Source organism: Chiloscyllium plagiosum, unplaced genomic scaffold (genome assembly GCF_037043375.1).
Source record: "Chiloscyllium plagiosum isolate Xiang-an unplaced genomic scaffold, Cpla_swu_hap1 HiC_scaffold_37, whole genome shotgun sequence".
NCBI classification, from domain to species: domain Eukaryota; kingdom Metazoa; phylum Chordata; class Chondrichthyes; order Orectolobiformes; family Hemiscylliidae; genus Chiloscyllium; species Chiloscyllium plagiosum.
This window is the reverse complement of record NW_028270175.1, coordinates 39,455,014-39,475,035: the sequence shown is the minus strand read 5'-3', so window position 1 is coordinate 39,475,035 and position 20,022 is coordinate 39,455,014. Positions and strand designations below refer to the sequence as shown.

The 20,022-nt window shown below is 43.8% G+C and overlaps 1 protein-coding gene across 3 annotated transcripts in view; it reads left to right on the top strand.

Moving 5' to 3' along the window:
- The window catches only part of LOC122540197 (endothelin-converting enzyme 1-like), a 334,937-nt gene that overhangs the window by 239,574 nt on the left and 75,341 nt on the right, over window positions 1-20,022 (top strand). For all 3 annotated transcript variants that reach the window (XM_043675566.2, XM_043675567.2, XM_043675564.2), the window contains one exon: window positions 16,207-16,331. In XM_043675566.2, the coding sequence (XP_043531501.2) occupies window positions 16,207-16,331 (125 nt within the window). The remainder of the gene's footprint in view (window positions 1-16,206; window positions 16,332-20,022) is intronic.

The window sequence follows — 20,022 nt, the reverse complement described above, 5'->3', positions numbered from 1 at the left end:
CATGTTACATGCTGTCTGGGAGCTCAAATCCTGCGAGAAGTGACTAACTAGATCCTTCGTTTGGTCGGTATCTTGCATTTGAACCAGTAAAAGGTACACCATTGTGATCCAGTTCTTCAGAGTTGGAACTTTGGTATGCAGTAATGATTGAAAGGTTTCAGGTCTTTGTTCTGTCTTGTGTATTAAATCTTTCCACCCATGTTATATGACCAATATCAGTGGAAGTGAGATTTGCAGTCAGTGGGTATCCCATCACTGGGTATTAACACTCATAGTTATTGAGCATGTTGCAGACAATCTTGTAATGTTCATCATCGAGTCCTTCACCTTCCAAATTGTGAATGTTCTTACCTTGAGGAGAGATTTGAGTAATCCGTTTGTGGGTCAGAAGCATTGGGATTGACATGACACAAAATGTAACAATGGAATTGCTCACACATAATAATATGCAAATCAAACGATACAGGATGGCACAGTGGCTCAGTGCTTACCACTGCTGCTTCACAGCACTGGAGACCTAGGTTCGATTCCAACCTTGGATGACTGTCCATGAGGAGTTTGCACATTCTCCCCAAGTCGGTGTGGGTTCCCTCCTAGTGCTCTGGTTTCCTCCCACTATCCCAAGATGTGCAGGTTAAGTGGATTGGCCATGCTAAATTGCCCATGCTGTGCAGGCTAGGTAGGTTAGCCATGAGAAATGTAAGAATAGTGTACGATTGGGTTTGGGTGAGATACTCTTTGGAGGGTTGGTGTGGAGTCAATGGGCCAAATGGCCGTTTCCACACTCTGAGGGATTTTATGAATACAAATGAAGAAGCCAAATGTATCTAAAGTTACTTTTTGTCAAATGGTCACATTAAACAAGGTGAGTTTCATTAACAAATGTCAATAAGACATTTTGCCATGGGTGACAAGGCTCTGAATGAACACTAGTTGGCAGTAGTGGTCAGGAAGTGTCTGTGTGGGTGTGGGAGAGACTCCGACAGGTGCGCCTGTGTACAAGGATGTGGAATAGTGCTGAATAAAGGTCATTTGGCAGCTGGCTATTTTATGTGTGACCTGGGAGTACTTCATATTGACAGTGGGCAATTGAATTAGAAAACAATATACCATTCACGAGATCAGATATTCTGTATGCTAATGAGATTTAAATTATTCGTTTTTTCACAAATCGCCTTTTGTCTTGCATTTTGAGAAAGAAAATTGAGAATAAAGAAATTCAGTGTTTGGCATGGGTCGGCCGAGGATAAACCTGGCCAATTGACTTCCTTTCCTTTCAATTTAGTTTTCCTGAGTCCCACTGAAGTTTGGCTTGAGTAACGTTGCAAATGTGCACCACCTCGGCTCAACCACTTACCCCCACAGGGCTGTTTAAATCATCATTGCGAATAATGAACTGAGGCTCTCAGACCTCTCTTTTCGATATGTAAACCCAAGTTTTGAAAGACCCTTTTCGCTTCATTTGCTCTGTCCATGTTCCCACCTCCCATCGTCTCTCCTCCCTCACCTGGTCAGTGCAAAATAAGGTGGGCACCAGCTTGCATTTCATTGGCATTAACACAAGGGAAGGCTGTCTGTCAGAGTGCCTTGGTTGGGGGCGTAGACTGTTCTGGTTACATTGGTGGGTAGACACCATTTCCAAAACTCCCGAAAATATTCAAACACCACACCATAGAAGATAACAAAAAAAGATGCTGGAAATCAGAAATGCAAACAAAAACTGCTAGAGGTGCTCAGTAGGTCTGGCAGTATCTATGGAGAGAAAGCAGGGTTAACGTTTCAGACCCAGTGACCATTCTTCAGAACAGAACGTTGACTCTGCTTTCTCTCCACAGATGCTGCCAGACCTGCTGAGTTTCTCCAGCAATTACTGCTTGTGCCATAAGAAAATTAGAAGAATCTGTAGGGAGCTGCTCCTCCGATCACAGGTCACTTCTATCTCACGTTGCTGCTGACTGGCTCATTGTGAGCCAATCAGCAGCAAACTCAGGATAGAAACAGCCTATTGGCAGAGCAGTGAGAAAGGAAAGGAAAGGAAAGGAAGTCAGCAAGCCCTTGAGATGGCAGGGTGAAGGATGGAGTGGGTCGGGGTTCAGAGTTGTCAGAGATGGGTCTCTTTTTACTCGGGGTTCCAAGACCAGGAGGCTTTTTGCTGGGATCTTTCAAGGCTGTTTGTGAAGGGGGAGACAACCGAGTTGGGCTGCGAAAGGCTTTAGCTTAGGATTCCAAGGCCAAAGAACCAAGTGCAAAGAGTTCCATCTGCTGATTGGCTGTTTCTATCCTGTGTTTGTTGCTGATTGGCTCAAAACGAGCTAATCAGCAGCAATGTGAAAAGCAGCCTGTGATTGGAGGAGCAGCTCCCTACTGATTCTTCTAAACTACTTATGACACAAGCAGAATTTGCTGGAGAAACTCAGCAGGTCTGGGAGCATCTGTGGAAAGAAAGCAGAGTTGAGGCTCTGTTCTGAAGAAGGGCCACTGGGTCTGAAACATTAACTCTGCTTTCTCTCCATAGATGCTGTCAGACCTGCTGAGTTTCCCCAGCAATTTCTGTTTGTGTTTCTAATTTCCAGCAGCCGCAGTCCATGGGGGAAGCAATCTTCTGGGAGGATGGAGTGGGGGGAGAAAAGAGGCTGTGTAAGAAGTTGGGCTAGAGTGGAAAACTGCAAGGAAATATAGCAGTTTTGAATCAGCCAGCAAAAGAGTACTCAGCAAACAAGGAACTAGGAAATCTTGAATACCTGAGATAATGCACTTCTTCCTAATGCAAATTAATGTGGAATTTCTAGCTTAAGGCTAGGAATATTCACGACTTACAAAGTGGGTGTAGAAGTATGTTGTGAATGCTGTTGTAAAGAATCCTGTGCCAACTCTTAAATTTAAATCTGAGATTGAGATCTGAGATGCAGTATATAAGGTTGTTGATGCATTTTAAAAATATTCAACTTTGAGCATATGTGATGGAAATGCATTGGCTGTAACCTCACCAATCAGTGGGAGAAACGAAGAACAATGCTAGAGAACCTCAGCAGGTCTGGTAGCATTTGTGCAGAGAAAACAGATTTTGAGTTTGGTAAAACACTTCTTCAGAACTTCATACCTGCTGAGTTTCTCCAGGGGTGTCTGTTTGTTTCAGATTTCCAGCATCAACAGTATTCTGCATTTAGTCTGTAAGCGGTCTGTTTGGGGTGATGGCTTTTTGTGTGTAGAATTGTGTGTCCGTGATTTTGAAAATGTCCCTACTTAAAGCCATTGTCTAATGCCACTTTAAATACTGTGCTGCTGTGTTTTGGCTTTAAGTTAATGGAGTGTTGATTGTTATTGATGATATTGATAAATTCTTCTAATTCTTCATTTGTCACAGACGTAAGAACTGTGTCCCTTTCTATTATCATGATAGTGATTACCTGAACTAAATCATTACAGTGGCAAGCATTTTTGTGACTTTAAAAACAAAAAATAGTTTATTTATTATGACAGATTTGTCCAGTTTAAGATGCTACATCTCACTCCATATGTCTCTTTCTCACAATCACATACACACAGATTAGATACAGATGAAGTTAGAACAATGCAGTTCAGTCTTTTTCATGGCAGGCCTTAGTTTCTTCAATTGGTTGATTAAATTAAAGAGCTTATCAAGTAGAAGCTCCTCAGACAAAAATAGAAATTTCTGGAAGAGCTCAGAGGTCTGAGCCACCGAACAGGAAGGGTCACTTGACCCGAAACGTTAACTCTGATTTCTCTCCACGGATGCTGCCAGACCTGCTGAGCTTTTCCAGCAATTTCTATTTTTGTCCTTGGTTTACAGCGTCCGCAGTCCTTTCGGTTTGGATTTAGAAGTTTCTCAGTATGCAGTAAGGTTTATTGTCACCAAACATCCAGGCAGTTGATTCAGTCGAACCCATTTCTAACTTCATGGTATCTCACTGCTTTGCTGACTTTCAGTTGTTTCGGTGGTTTTCTGATGGAAACCTGTCTTCAGAACAAACTCTGCTGCCATTTTAAAAAGAACAAAGAAAGTTTCCAGCCCAGGAACAGGCCCTTCGGCCCTCCAAGCCTGAGCTGATCCAAATCTACTGTCTAAACCAAGCTTCCAGACAGATCAAAATGCTGCCTTATCATGTGACATTGCAGAGACCTTTTCTCGATAGTTACGTCAATTATTGTTCCTGCTGTGGCTTTCACAACTGGAGCGTTCAAAACCGTCAATATCATTATATTTGGAAGGGCACGATCAATTGTTAATGTTCTCTTGGTACAGGTTCAGGAAAAGGCATTGAATCAGTGTCAGTCTGGAATGTTCCTTTTGCTCCCCTCTTGAGACAGGGCAATGTTTAAAACCACGAGAGAAGTTGGACAACCCCAGACAGTCAGTGTTTGTCAGTCGTCTTGGTCACTTGTAAAATTTAAATATTAGTGTGAAGTTCCAAACACGCAAGGGCAGGACACTGTGGAAGCGCGTGGTTACTAGCAGGAGGGAGTGTACCTGTCACAGTTACTTCTGGGGAGTTAGGATCAGTCCCAGTTACTGTGGGGGAGGGGTTTGCTGTTTTAGTTACTCATTGAGTCATGGAGATGTACAGCACGGAAACAGACCCTTCAGTCCAACCCGTCCATGGCAACCAGATATTCTAACCTAATCCAATCCCATTTGCCAGCATGTGGCCCATATCCCTCCAAACTCTTCCTATTCATATACCCATCCAAATGCCTTTTAAATGTTGTATTTGTACCAGCTTTCATCACTTCCTCTGGCAGCTCAATCCATACATGTACCACCCTCTGTGTGAAAAAGCTGCCCCTTAGGTCTCTTTTATATCTTTCCCCTCTCACCCTAAACCTATGCCCTCTAGTTCTGCACTCCTCCACCCCAGGGAATAGACCTTGTCTATTTACCCTATCCATGACCCCCATGATTTTATAAACATCTATAAGGTCACTCCTCAGCCTCCGACGCTCCAGGGAAAACAGTCCCAGCCTGTTCAGCCTCTCCCTATAGCTCAAATCCTCCAACCCTGGCAACATCCTTGTAAATCTTTTCTGACCTTTTCAAGTTTCACAACATCCTTCCGTAGGAAGGAGACCAGAATTACATGCAATATTCCAAAAGTGGCCTAACCAATGACCTGTACAGCCACAACATGACTACCCAACGCCTGTACTCAATACTCTGACCAATAAAGGAAAGCATACTGTGGGAGAAGGGTATGTTGGTTACTGTGGGGGAGGGGTGTGTCAGTCTCAGTTTCAATGGGGGAAGGGGTGTGTTAGCTCCTGTTACTATGGGGAGGAATGTGTTAATCCTTATTCCTATTGAGATGTGGGTCCTCTTTTTGATTACTTTGGGGATGGTGTGACACTCCCAGATACAGTGGGGAAGGGAGTGTTTTGACAATAGTTACCAGAAGGGTGGGTTGATACAGTATTTGTTACTGTGGGAAAGGGGACATTCGGTCCTATTACTATGGAGGAGGGGGTGTTTCTGTGATGGTTATTATGGGGAAGGGTGTATCAGATCTGGTTACTATGGGGGAGGGGGTTTTTCTGTGATGGTTACTATGGGGGAGGGTGTATCAGGTCTGGTTACTATGGGGGAGGGGGTATTTCTGTGATGGTTACTATGGGGGAGGATGTGTCAGGTCTAGTTACTATGGGGAAGGAGACATCCGGCCTGGTTCCTATGGGGGAGGGGGTATTGCTATGATGGTTACTACGGGGAGGCTTGGCCAGAATCATGTGGTTTTTGACAGGTGTAGAATGTTGAACTGAGCATCTCTATGCAGGGGAAGGACGGAGTGCCAGGTCACCGGACTGGGGAGGTCATGCTGAGGCAAGAAATCAGACCCAGCTACTCCATGACAATGGGGAGTCATTTCAAACCTAATCCAGAACCCATCAATTGGATGTGAGATTGCATATTATGGTCTTGCCATGAAGACCCACCAATAAAGAATGACCCCTTCAACACTAAAGAATACAGCGAAGGAATTAAGTGCCAACACCATCACTAAAGAAGTAGCATTAGATAAGCTAATGGGGCTAAAGGCAGGTAAGTCTGATGGTTTACCTCCTAGGATGCTAAAAGAAATAACTATAGAGCTAGTGGATGTATTGCTTGTAATTTTCCAAAAATCCTTGGATTCCAGAGAAGTAATGGAGGATTGGAAAACTGCCAATGTGACACCTCTGTTCAAAAAGGAAGGAAGGCAAAAAGTGGATAACCATTGGCTGATTCGCCTAACATCTCTTGTTGGAGAAATGTTGGAATCAATTGTGAATGAAGTAAGGGCAGCACATTTGAGAAATTATAATCTAAATTTGAGAAATTATAATCTAATCAAGCAGCATCAGCATGGCTTCATGAAGGGGAAATGGTCCCTGACTAATTTATTAGAGTTTTTTGAGGATATCTCAACCAGTGCGTAGAGGGGAACCAGTAGATGTGCTGTATTTGGACTTCTAGAAGGTGTTCAACAAAATACTTCATAAAAGGATAGGTCGCAAAATAAGATCCCAGAATGTTGGAGGTAGTATATTGGATAGAAAACTGACTAATGGGAAGGAAATGGTGAGTGGAGATAAGGGATTCCTTTTCACGTTGGCGACCCATGACCAGTGAGGTTCCACAAGCATCAGAGCTGGGAGCACAACTGTTTACAGTATGTATTATTGACTTGGAGGAAGGAAGTGAATGTATTGGAGCTAAATTTGCAGTTGTCACTAAAATGGGTGGAAAAGCAAGTTGCAAATAATAGGTTAAGGTTATTGATAGACAAGAAGCTGGCAAGCTGAGTAACAATGAGGGAAAATGTGAAGTTGTTCATTTTGGAAGGGAGAACAGAAGAAGAGTATGATTTAAATGGAGAAAGACAGCAGAAAGCTGTAACACAAGGGGACTTGGGGGTACATGTGCATGAAACACAGAAAGTTAGTGCACAGGGGCAGCAGGCTAATGTAATCAGAAGGCTAATGGAGTATTGGCTGTTATTTCAATGAGTTACAGTATAATAGTAAGAAAGTCTTACTGCAACTATAGAATTCTGGTGAGACCAAATCTGGAGTACTGGAGCAATTATGGTCCCAGATTTAAGGAGGGATTGTTTCTTTGGAAGTAGGTTAGTAAAGGTTCCCTGGGATGATCACTGGTATGGAGGAGTTTAGTTATGAGTAAAGGCTAAGCAAGTTGGCACTCTACTCACTGGGGTTTAGAGGAATGAGAGATGGATTTCATTGAAACATATCAGATTCCTCAGGGTCTTGACAGGGTAAATGCTGAGAGAATGTTTCCCTCATGGGAGAGTTTAGAACCAGAGGACCTAGACTCAGAATAAGGGGGTGCCAATTTAAGACTGAGATGGGGAGGAATTATAGAGTCGTAGAGATGTACAGCATGGAAACAGACCCTTCAGTCCAACCCTTCCATGCTGACTAGGTATCCCAACCCAATCTAGTCCTACTTGCCAGCACCCAGCCCATATCCCTCCAAACCCTTCCTATTCCTCTACCCATCCAAATGCCTTTTAAATGTTGTAATTGTACCAGCCTCCACCACTTCCTCTGGCAGCTCATTCCATACCCGTACCACCCTCTGTGTGAAAAGGTTGCCCCCGAGGTCTCTTATATATCTTTCCCCTCTCACCCTAAACCTATGCCCTCTAGTTCTGGACACCTCATCACATGGAAAACGACTTTGTCTATTTATCCTATCCATGCCTCTCATGATTTTGTAAACCTCTATAAGGTCACCCCTCAGCGTCCGATGCTCTGGGGAAAACAGCCCCAGTCTATTCAGCCTCTCCCTATAGCTCAAATCCTCCAACCCTGGCAACGTCCTTGTAAATCTTTTCTGAACCCTTTCAAGTTTCACAACATCTTTCCAATAGGAAGGAGACCAGAGTTGCACGCAATATTCCAACAGTGGCCTAACCAATGTCCTGTACAGCCGCAACATGACCTCCCTTCTTCTGTACTCAGTACTCTGACCAATAAAGGAAAGCATACCAAACACCTTCTTCACTATCCTAGCTACCTGCGACTACATTTTCAAGGAGCTATGAACCTGCACTCCCTGGGATCTTACCATTAAGTGTATAAGTCCTGCTAAGATTTGCTTTCCCAAAATGCAGCACCTCACATTTATCTAAATTAAACTCCATCTGCCACTTCTCAGCCCATTGGCCCATCTGATCAAGATCCCGTTGTAATCTGAGGTAACCCTCTTCACTATCTGCTACACCTCCAATTTTGGTGTCATCTGCAAACTTACTAACTATACCTCTTATGCTCACATCCAAATCATTTATATAAATGATGAAAAGTAATGGACCCAGCAGCAATCCTTGTGGCACTCCACTGGTCACAGGCCTCCAGTCTGAAAACAAATCTGCGCCACCACCATCTGTCTTCTACCTTTGAGCCAGTTCTGTATCCAAATGGCTAGTTCTCTCTGTACTCCATGAGATCTAACCTTGCTAACCCGTCTCCCATGGGGAATCTTGTCGAACAGAACAAAATGGCGGTGCAGGACCACTTTAAAAGGCATCTGAAAAGTGGTTCCACGGACAGAGCACTTGAATGGCAGGTTTGGGTGCATGCCAAAGAGCTCTCAGAAGTCTATTTTTTGACACTTTTGTCAAATTTTTGACAGACTCACCCAACTCTTTTTGTCAGTTCTAAGAATCGGTCAGAGGCCTGTGCAGAGATCTCAAGACCCTTCTGGAGGGCAGGCAACCCCACATCGACTCTGGCCATCTCTCCACATGCACTTATTAAAACTTTTTTTAAATATTTCTCCTCTCAAATGGCTGAGAGTCTTTGGAACTCCTTGCCTCTGTTCGTGCACAGTCCTTGTATATATTTAAGGCTGAGACAGATCAGCTGGGTACTCAAGGGTTATAGGGAAAGGGCAAGAAAGTGGGCATCAGGGAATGTCAGATCAGCCATGATCATATTGAATAGTGAAGCAAGCTCAAAGGGCCGAATGGCCTATTCTAGCTCGTGATTCTTATGGTCTTCCTGGGGGTCTTTGGTACGAGTAGAAACCTTCAGGAGAAGAAGAGAGAAAATCTAGGTTACAAAGACATTAATTCAAAGAATTAAATGGCACATGCAACATTTAACCTCTGCTTTGAAAAGAGCTTTACGTTTGAAGGGGGTGTGGGGGAATGAGGTTTAGTGTAAATGTCCATTTGTCCCTTTTCTCTGATTCAGTGTCTCCTCTTTCAGAACTGCCTTTTCCCATTTGTGAGGCTCCCGTTCCCATTGAAAAAGCCTCCTCTCTGTAATCTTGTCACCATGGAGACATGACAGCAGTTCACAGGAGATGGTTCTCTTTCACGCACTCAGATTCCCAATCACATTTTAAAAACTACCTTTTTATGGCTGAAAGGCGAACTATCAGCATGATGTCTCCTTTGTCTGTTCTTTGAACCCTTTTATTTTCAATGCTCGAGACTTAAAGGAACATTAACCTTGAGTGAAAATGTGTGTATGTGCTTTTTTACTTCAGTTAAAAAGGGAAGGACAGCTTTTTGTGACACGTTTATGTAATCCAGTGTGCTGCATACAATACACCATATTGTATTTCCAACTAAAAGCTACTGCCCATTCACTTTGGGACTGGGCTGCCCTATTTCTGTCCTATCCAAAATCAATTTTTCTTTCAAGGCTTTATGGTATTTCTCACTGACACTTGGCGTGAATGTTCTGAAAATGGTCATCCTCTTCCCCAAACACATCCACTGTTTTGCTTACAAAGGAAGGTGGGAAATATTTGACCCTTCAAGCCTGCTCCGCCATTCTGCAGCTGGTCTGCTCTCTCAACACCATTTTCCTGCACTGCTCCCCAGTTTCCCTCGATGTCTATAAAATCTAGAGATCAATTGCTGTCTTAAACATGCTTAGACATTTTGACTTTAAATGTCCGCTGGTGCTTCTACAGTAATGAAGAGGCAGGGATTGGAGGGGAGAGGGGTGAGGTTTGTTGGGCCTGGTCCTTTCCCCGTTACCCTTGATTTCCCGACTGATCAAGAATCTATCTCAACCTTAAATATACACAAGGACTCTGGCTCCATATCTCTCTGTGGCAAGGAGTTCCAAAGACTCCCAACCCCTCAAGAGAAGAAATTCCTCTTCATCTCAGTCTTAAATTGTCACTCCTTTATTCTGAGACTATGTCCTCTGGTCCTAGACTCTCCCATGAGGGGAAACATCCTCTCAGCATTTACCCTGCCAAGGCTCTTAAGAATGCTAAATATTTCAATGAGATCATGTGCTATATTTTTGCTTGGGTTGGGAAGCTTATTGTCAATGAGCGACAGAGATTTGAGAGGATTTGCAGAATTGGTACAATATGGTGTTAAGAAGCTGTGTGTGCCTAAGATTTTCCACCAGCCTTCGGCCTTGCACTGTCATTGCACAGTTGTTCAGCTTTGAGGGGATTCCAGGCCGTTAACCTTTCTCAAACCGTATCAAACTGCACTGAGAGATGCAACAGTTGGAACCAGGGATACTTGTCAGTTGTGTTTTTAATATCCCTTCTGTCAACTCCAACTTTCCACTTCTTTCTCACACAACTTTTAGTCCAATTTTTGGAGCAAGTTGGAGTGAGGAGGCAAATGGAAGTGGAATATTGATTGAGATTAAAAGGCATGAGGATAAATGTTTCAGCAGCAATGGAGTGGGGCTTAGGGAAGGTGGTGAAATCAGAGTTGAGCTTGTGATGTTGCAGACATAGAAGTGAAAAGAAAATGCTGCTAAACTGGTCAGTCAGAGTCTAAAGCAGTTCATGTTTCAGGTCCACACCCTGAAGGACAGCTTTCTGATCTGAAACAGTAACTCTGCTTCTGTCAGCACAGATGCTGCTCAGAATTCCCAGTATTTTATGTTTCTGTTTCAGGTTTTTAATCACTGCGATACTGTGTAGAAAGGGGTGAACGGTTTGGGGTTGTAGATGAGCTGGAGTAGCATAAGTTCAGATCAGTGCGAATACACTGTTTAGAATCATAGAATACAATCACAGAATCCCTGCAGTGTAGAAGCAGGCCATTTGACCCATCAAGTCTACACTGACCCTCCGAAAAGCTTCCCATCCAGACCCAGCCGCCTACACTGTCCCTGTAACCTTGTTTTCCCCATGGCTAAGCCACCCAACCTGCACATCTTTGAATTGTGGGAGGAAACCAGAGTACCTGGAGGAAACCCATACGGACACGGGGAGAATGTGCAAACTCCAGACAGACAGTCACCCGAGACGTTTACACATCAGCTGCTGCTGCCTGAGTGCACACCTGGGAGGGGAACAAAATGGAGGTCATGATCATGGAGTTACTGGCAGCAGCTTAAATGGGACAGCTGGGGTTTATTAGCTGGGTAACCAGGTAATTAGGTGAATTGAATATGGGGAGCTGTTAGAGTTTGGAAATAAATGCCAAGCTAGCCAACAATGTCCGCGTTGCGTGAATTAAGTTTAACTTTTACCTTATTTCTTTATTTTCTGCTCAATCTGTGAAGGTAATGCTTAATGTTTTAAATGTTTGTTTCTTTTACGACTTTGTACCTCAGTATTTTGTACTTTTCACTGTACTCCTGTACTAAGTACACGCAGCAATCTTAAATTTTAAATTTAAAAAAACTGGTGTAGCCCAGTTAGCCAAAATGGTCTAAAACTGTGCAGGAGGAAATTCTGTAAAACATCAAACTTCAGCTCGTGAATTGATAGAGGGGAATGCTTTGTTTCCCCAGTGTGAGCTAATACCATACACTCAAACCACAGAAATTGCTGTTTCCTTTCCTTGAGGTGGCGTGTATGAGAAATGTTAGCATGTGGCAGGTCATTTGCATTAAAATCCTTCCTCGTTAATTGCTTGGCAAGAGCATTTTAGCAGTTTGAGTGGTTAAGTGCCAATTCGGAGCACTGCCTTTATTTAAGATGTTAACTGGACTCCAACTCTGACTCCACTATACTGCACCCAGCTAACAGCTGGAGTTACAACACTGCCACCTGTAACTGGCCGAGCCTCTCACACAGCTATCATTGGCTTTAAAAAAGTCATCAACAACTTGCATTGAAGTAGCAGCCAAACATATTGAACATCCCGAGGTGCTTCATGGGTGTGAAATCAACAAAAACCAAGTGATGGAAGCAATGATTAAAATTCAGTCAGTTTATAGGAACGTCTCACAGGAGAGAGTTTGAGGAAGGGATTTCTGGATCTGAAGATTTAGGGACAGACAGACACTGGTGGGGCATTGCTGGCAGGTGCAGGATTTCTACCTTGTGGAGCATGGAATCTCTCCCAGGGCTTTGGGCACGAGTAGTCATTATTTTGCCTGACCCAAGGCAGAGTGAGTGTAATGGTATTGATACAGTCCTTCCTTTGTTGCCATTGGACAGGTTCAAAGATGCAGCCAGTAAGTCAAGAGAATAAAACTGAAGAACTGCAGATGCTGGATTCTGAAACTAGAACAGAAATTGCTGGAGAAACTCAGCAGGTCTGGCAGCTTCTGTGGAGAGAAAGCAGAGTTAACACTTCAAGTCCAGTCTTGAACTGAAGAATGGTTGCTGTGCCTGAAATGTTAACTCTATTTTTTTCTCTCCACAGATGCTGCCAGACCTACTGAGTTTTCCCAACAGTGTTTGATTTTGTTACTGATTTCCAGTATCCGTGGTTTTTAAGTTTTGTTTGTTTAGTGTATAATCCAGATGAAGATCATTTTGTTTCAGGTACAATTACATGAATACTCAGTAGGATTTATGTTGAATAACTCATCCATCACCTCAGATTTGTAGCAGACAGAACAAGACTGACTAAATATTTTAGGTGAGGTAAAGGCCATTGTAATTTCTACAGAGATTTTTTCAATAATACTTAGTTCCAAGGCTCTCCCAGTGATGTATTTTTAAAGTGCAGTTGCTGTTCTAATGTGGGAAAAGCAGCAGTCGGTTTATGCACAAGAAACTCCATGAAGCATCAACAGGATAAACGAGGCAGTAGCTTGGGCAGGACAGAGGGAGAACCGCACGATTACTTTACCAATGCAATAGGATTCACAGCAAATAACATCATCTCAAAATTAGAATTGTTCCTTTATTCAAGAGAAAGCTTTTGTCACGCTGGAAATCATAGAATCCCCACTGTGTGAAAGCAGACCATTTTGGCCCATCAAGTTCAGACTGACACTCTGAAGAGCATCTCACCCAGACCCACCCTCTCCCTGTAAATCTGCCTTTCCCATGGCCAATCCACCTAACCCGGACTTCTTTGGACTGTGGGAGGAAACTGGAGCACCCAAAGGAAACCCCCGCAGACACGGGGAGAATATGCAAACTCCACACAGACAGTCACCCAAAGGGTGGAATTGAAGCTGGGTCCCTGGCGCTGAGAGGCAGCAGTGTTAACCACTGAGCGACCGGGCCAGAACTGGAACTAGCTTCCCTCAGAAGGATGTTGGGTTAGGGGAAATGTTCAAGACTGAGGTTTCTTTTCGGGTATAGTTTATAAGGGGATGGGGCAATGGCAGGAAAATGGAGTTGAGGTACAGATCAGTGGTGATCCAATTGAAAGGACAGTATAGGCTGAAGGGGTTGAATGGCCTCTTCCTATTCTTAAGTTTCACCAGAAGCAGACTATTCGATCCCTTGAGCCTGTTCTGCCTTTCAACAAGATCACAGCTGATTAGCTTATCCCATTTTCTCTCTTACCCCTGTAACCTTATATCTTGTTGATAGTAAATGTTTCTTTCAATACATAAGAAACAAACGAGAGGCAAAAGTAGAGATTGGGCTGCTCCAAATTGATGCAGTGATGGGAGATAAGGAAATAGCTGAAGAACTTAATAAATACTTTGTGTCAGTCTTCACAGTGGAAGACGTGAGTAATATCCCAACAATTAAGGAGAGTCAAGGGGCAGAGTTGAGTATGGTAGTCATTACAAAGGAGAAAGTACTTGATAAGCTAAAAGGTCTAAAAATTGATAAATCTCCTGGCACAGATGGGCTACATCCTAGAGTTCTGAGGGAGGTGGCTGAAGAAATAGCGGAGGCTTTGGTTGTAATCGTTCAAAAATCACTGGAGTCAGGGAAAGTCCCAGATGATTGGAAGATCGCTGTTGTAATCCCTTTGTTCAAGAAAGGATCAAGACAAAAGTTGAAAAATTATAGGCCGATTAGCCTAACCTTGGTTGTAGGTAAAATTCTAGAATCCATCGTTAAGGATGAGATTTCTAAATTCTTGGAAGTGCAGAGTCGAATTAGAACAAGTCAGCATGGACATAATAAGGGAAGGTTGTGCCTGACAAACCTGTTAGAATTCTTTGAAGAGGTAACAAGCAGGTTAGACCAGGGAAACCCAGTGGATGTTAATTACCTAGACTTCCAAAAGGCCTTTGATAAGGTGCCTCACAGGAGGCTGCTGAATAAGGTAAGGGCCCAAGGTGTTTGAGGTGAGCTACTGGCATGGATTGAGGATTGGCTGTCTGACAGAAGGCAGAGAGTTGGGATAAAAGGTTCTTTTTCGGAATGGCAGCTGGTGACAAGTGGTGTCCCGCAGGGTTCAGTGTTGGGGCCGCAGTGTTCACTTTATATATTAATGATCTGGATGAAGAGACTGGGGGCAATCTGGCAAAGTTCGCCAATGATACATAGTTAGGTGGTCAGGCAGGTAGTTCTGAGGAGGTGGGGAGGCTGCACAAAGATTTAGACAAGTTAGGAGAATGGTCCAAGAAATAGATGATGAAATTCAATGTGAGCAAATGCGAGGTCTTGCACTTTGGAAAAAAGAACACAGGCAAGGACTATTTATAAATGGTCAGAAAATTTATAAAGCCAAAGTACAAAGGGATCTGGGATTCTCTAAAGGTTGATTTGCAGGTTGAGTCCATGGTTACGAAAGCAAATGTAACGTTGTCATTTATCTCAAGAGGGTTGGAATGTACAAGTAGCGATGTGCTATTGACATTTTATAAAACTCTGGTTAGGACCTATTAAGAATACTGTGTCCAGTTTTGAGCCACACACCTTAAGAAGGACATACTGGCACTGGAGTGTGTCCAGTGGAGATTCACATGGATGATCCCTGGAATGGTAGGCCAAGCATACGATGAATGGCTGCGGATCCTGGGATTGTATTCATTAGAGTTCAGAAGGTTGAGGGGAGATCTAATAGAAACTTACAAGGTAATGCATGGCTTAGAAAGGGTGGACGCTCGGAAATTGTTTCCATCAGGCAGGAATACTAGGACTTGTGGGCACAGCCTTAGGATTAGAGGGGGTCAATTTAAAATGGAAATAAAGAGACATTTCTTTAGCCAGAGAGTGGTGGGCCTGTGGAATTCACTGCCATGGAGCACAGTGGAAGCAGGAATGTTAAATGTCTTCAAGGTAGAGATTGATAACTTCTTAATCTCACAAGGAATTAAGGGATGCGGGGAAAGTGCGGGTAAGTGGCATTAAAATGTCCATCAGCCATGATTGAATGGCGGAGTGGGCTTGATGGGCCGAATGGCCTTTCTTCCACTTCTATTTCTTATGGTCTTATCTAGAGTCTATCTACCTCTGCTTAAAAAGTATTCAATGATCCCCACCTGCGCTACTGTCTGGGCAAACACTCATGACCTTCTGAACGAACAAGTTCCTCCTCAGCTCCATTGTAAATAGGCAAGCCTTTATTTTGAAACTTTGCCCCCTAGTTCCAGACCTTCCCAGAACAGGAAGCATCCTTTCAGCATCTACTGGGTCATTGTGTCACAATACAATTGCCTCAGAGTCCACTAAATTCCAATGAGGAGAAAGTGAGGTCTGCAGATGCTGGAGATCAGAGATGGAAATGTGTTGCTGGAAAAGCGCAGCAGGTCAGGCAGCATCTAGGGAACAGGAGAATCGATGTTTCGGGCATTAGCCCTTCTTCAGGAAGAAGGGCTAATGCCCGAAACGTCGATTTTCCTGTTCCCTAGATGCTGCCTGACCTGCTGCGCTTTTCCAGCAACACATTTCGATCTCTAAATTCCAATGAGTACAGGCTTAGCCTGTCCCACCTCTCGTTATGAGGCAACACCCCCCACCACCACCCCAAAGGGATGTATCAGCTAATCTTTTTAATAAGTTTTAATTAACTAGGAAGCATCAAGATTTCCATTGCATTTATTCAATGATTCAAAAATGTAGTCTTAGTTGTTTGTGAAACAAAGTTTCTGTCTCCTCACTAGAAAACACGACATTGAACACCACCAGTGAAGCTGAACGTAAAGCCCAGCATTATTTCCAGGCCTGCATGAACGAGCAGAAGATCGAGGAGTTACAAGGACAGCCACTTCTTGACATCATTAACAAGGTGAGGACTGCGAGCATGAGGACAAACCCATCTCTGCCAGCAGTTTGTATCACATGGTTTGACACTCCGAGTTTGGGTTCAAGACAGACTGGTTGAGAGAGGGCAAAGTTAAGAACGGTATTCATGCCTGAGATTCCAAAGTAGCGCTGTTAATTATACAGGAGAAAGTGCAGACTGTAGATGCCGGAGAGTCAGAGTCAAAAAGTGTGATGTTGAAAAAGTACAGCAGGTCAGGCAACATCTGAGAGTCAACATTTCGGGGCATAAGCATTCCTAATGAAGGGCTTATTCTTGAAACGTCGACTCTCCTGCTCTTTGGATGCTGCCTGACCTGCAGTGCTTTTACAGCACCACACTTTTCAACTCTGTATATTATACATGAATATTCAACACTGCTGTCCACAGTAATCATAGATATACCAGGATCTGACCTTAGCATCACATTAGCAAAGAACTAATGTATCTTCTGCAAGTGGTCGTACTAATCATCCAAATCCAGTGTGTTGTGACACCACCCACAGTGTGGTATTTGTACCCAGTGATGTGCAGCTTCATGTCATCATCATCATCATCACAAGGTTACTGTAGGGTCCTGAAGCCCTTACACAACCTAACCTTCTTACATCAATCGTTTTTCCAGTTCTTCATTTTCAGACAGGCTACTAAGGTTACTCAATGTTAAACCAAGATCTGATTGTTTTCCCAGCCCTGTGCTAGGAGCCACACAGATGTTTTTATGCTCATTCAGTCACTTGGGTTTGGGATAATGATTGCTTTGAGTCCTTGTGAACTCATCCACCCCGTCAGCTGTGCTTCGGTTCAGTTGAAGTCTCTGTAGCACATGTACGTCATTGCAGAGCACTGTCAGGTTCTGGAATTGACCTTCGGTCTTCAACAAGCTCGCTGAGATGACTGGGATTATACACAAGGACCTCAGGAGGAGGAAGTTAACCAGCATCCCCATCTTTATTAATAGGAATTCCTTCTTAGTCTAGAGTAATTCCTGAAGATAAAGAGAGTAGTGGGGGTGAGGTCATTGAATATTATCAAGAAAAAGCCTCATAGATTTTTCAATGACAAGTAGGTCAAATGTTGTCGAGCTGTGCAGAGTTGTGGTCCTGATATCAGTCATGATTGTGTCAAATGGTGCAGCATTCTCAAGGGGCTGAATGGCCTTTTTGTTGTTTTTCATTCTTATGTTCATAAGCTCTAAGAGACCAAAATGAGCACTTATTCAGTGAGGCATCATGGAAGGTGTTATCAGTCAATACTGCCTCCCAACTGGACCTCTGTCCTACATATCCATGTGTGAACTGCTACCATCAGGATTTCTCCCACTATTGACCACATCGCTATCTTTTGGTGCCTCAGCTCAATTGTCCAGCTGTGTTGTCCAGCCATAATTCCATTTGAGCTCCGAGCCTATCTGTCCATCCATCATCAATAGCTTCTCTCGCAACTCCAAAACTGGTTATCTCTGGTGTTCCAGAGGATTCATCCTTGGTGTTCCTGTATTTCCCCACTACTCACTGGCTATTGGTACCACTATCTACAGGCACATCACTTCTGCATGCATCTTTACATTTCCACCATCTCTAACAGACTCCCTACAATGCAGAAAGAGGCCATTCGACCAACAAGTCTACACCCATCCTAGGCCCACTGCTCCAACCCAACATTTCCCATGGCCAATCCACCTTACCTGCACATCCCTGGATCCTATGGCCAATTTAACATGGCCACACCACCTAACCTGCACATTTTTGGACTGTGGGAGGAAACCAGAGCCCCCAGAGGAAACCCACGCAGACACAAGAAAGAAATAAGTTGATTAGGGATAGTCAACACGGTTTTGTGAAGGGTAAGTCATGTCTTACAAAACTTACTGAGTTCTATGAGAAGGTGAGCAAACATGTGGATGAGGGTAAAGCGGTTGATGTGTTGTATATGGATTTCAGTAAGGCATTTGAAAAGGTTCCCTACGGTAGGCTATTGCACAAAATACCAAGGTTCCTGAAGAAGGGCTTATGCCCGAAACGTCGATTCTCCTGTTCCTTGGATGCTGCCTGACCTGCTGCGCTTTTCCAGCAACACATTTTCAGCTCTGATCTCCAGCATCTGCAGCCCTCACTTTCTCTCAAAGCTGTTTATAAATGACCTGGATGAGGGTATAGAGGGATGGGTTAGTAAATTTGCAGATTACACGAAGGTCGATAGAGTTGTAGATAGTAACAAAGGATGTTGCAGAAGGACATAGATAAGCTGCAGAGCTAGGCTGAGAGGTGGCAAATGGAGTTTAATGTGGAATAGTGTGAGGTGATTCACTTTGGAAGGAGTAACAGGAATACAGCATACTGGGCTAATTGTAAGATCTAGGTAGTGTAGATGAGCAGAGAAATCTCAGTATCCATGCGCATAGATCCCTGAAAGTTGCCATCCAGGTTGATAGGGTTGTTAAGAAGGCACACAGCGTGCTGGCTTTTATTGGTAGAGGGATTGAGTTTTGAGGCCATGAGGTCATGTTGCAGCTACGCAAAACAGCGCATTACAGGAAGGATGCGGAAGATTTGAAAGGGGTCAGATGAGATTTACTAGGATGTTGCCTGGTATGGAAGGAAGGTCTCATGAGGAAAGGCTGAGGGACTTGAAACTATTTTTGTTGTGGAGAAGAAGGTTGACAGGTAACTTCATTGAGACATATAGGATAATCAGAGGGTTAGATAGGGTGGACAGTGAGACCCTTTTTCCTCAGATGCTGATGGCTAGCATGAGGAGGCATAGCTGAAAATTGAGGGGTGATAGATATAAGACTGATGTCAGAGGTAGTTTCTTCACTCAGAGAGTAGTCGGGGCCTACAACAGTAGTAGTTTCGCCAACTTTAAGGGCATTTAAATACTCATTGGGTAGACATATGGACGAAAATGGAATAGTGTAGGTTAGATGGGCTTCAGATTAGTTTCACAGGTCACATCGAGGGCTGAAGGGTCTATACTGTGCTGAATGTTCTACGTGGCGGGTATATGTGCAAACTCCACACACACACACAGTCACCTGAGGCTGGAATTGAATCCAGGTCCCTGGTGCTGTGAGGCGCTAGCCACCGAGCCACTATGGACTGTTTTGCTGCCCCTGCTTTGAATAAGTTTGTCTGACGTTTGGCAGCAGATAGAAGCATAGAAAATAGGAACAGGAGTAAACCATTGAGCCCCTTAAAGCCTGCTCCACCATTCAATATGATCATGGCTGATCATCCAGTTCAGTCCCCTCCTCCTTCATGGGATTGTACAATTTTTTGAGTCTGATCCCTCATTTCCCCTTTCTTTATTTCTGAGTTGCAAAAGCTCCTTCCTGCGCAGGCTTTCTCCCACGTTCACTGTTGTCCATCTTTCCCTCCCCAGGCTTCAGCGATTATAACAAGCTTCCACTCCCTTTGTAACATAACAACTCCGAGGTACCTAGCAAGCTTATTTAATCCATCCCCTGAAGATGAGAAGCAGGAGTAGGCCATTCAGCCCGTCAGGCCTTTGCAATTCAGTGGGATCACGGTGCCTTAACTGTACCTCCCTGCCCCACTGTCTAACAAACCGCTCAGTCTGCCCGAGTCTTCGGAGTATTTGTGATCCCGTCTTCACTGCGTTGTGGAGAGAGAAAGCTCCTGAGACAGTGATCAGGGGGTAAGATAAACATCCC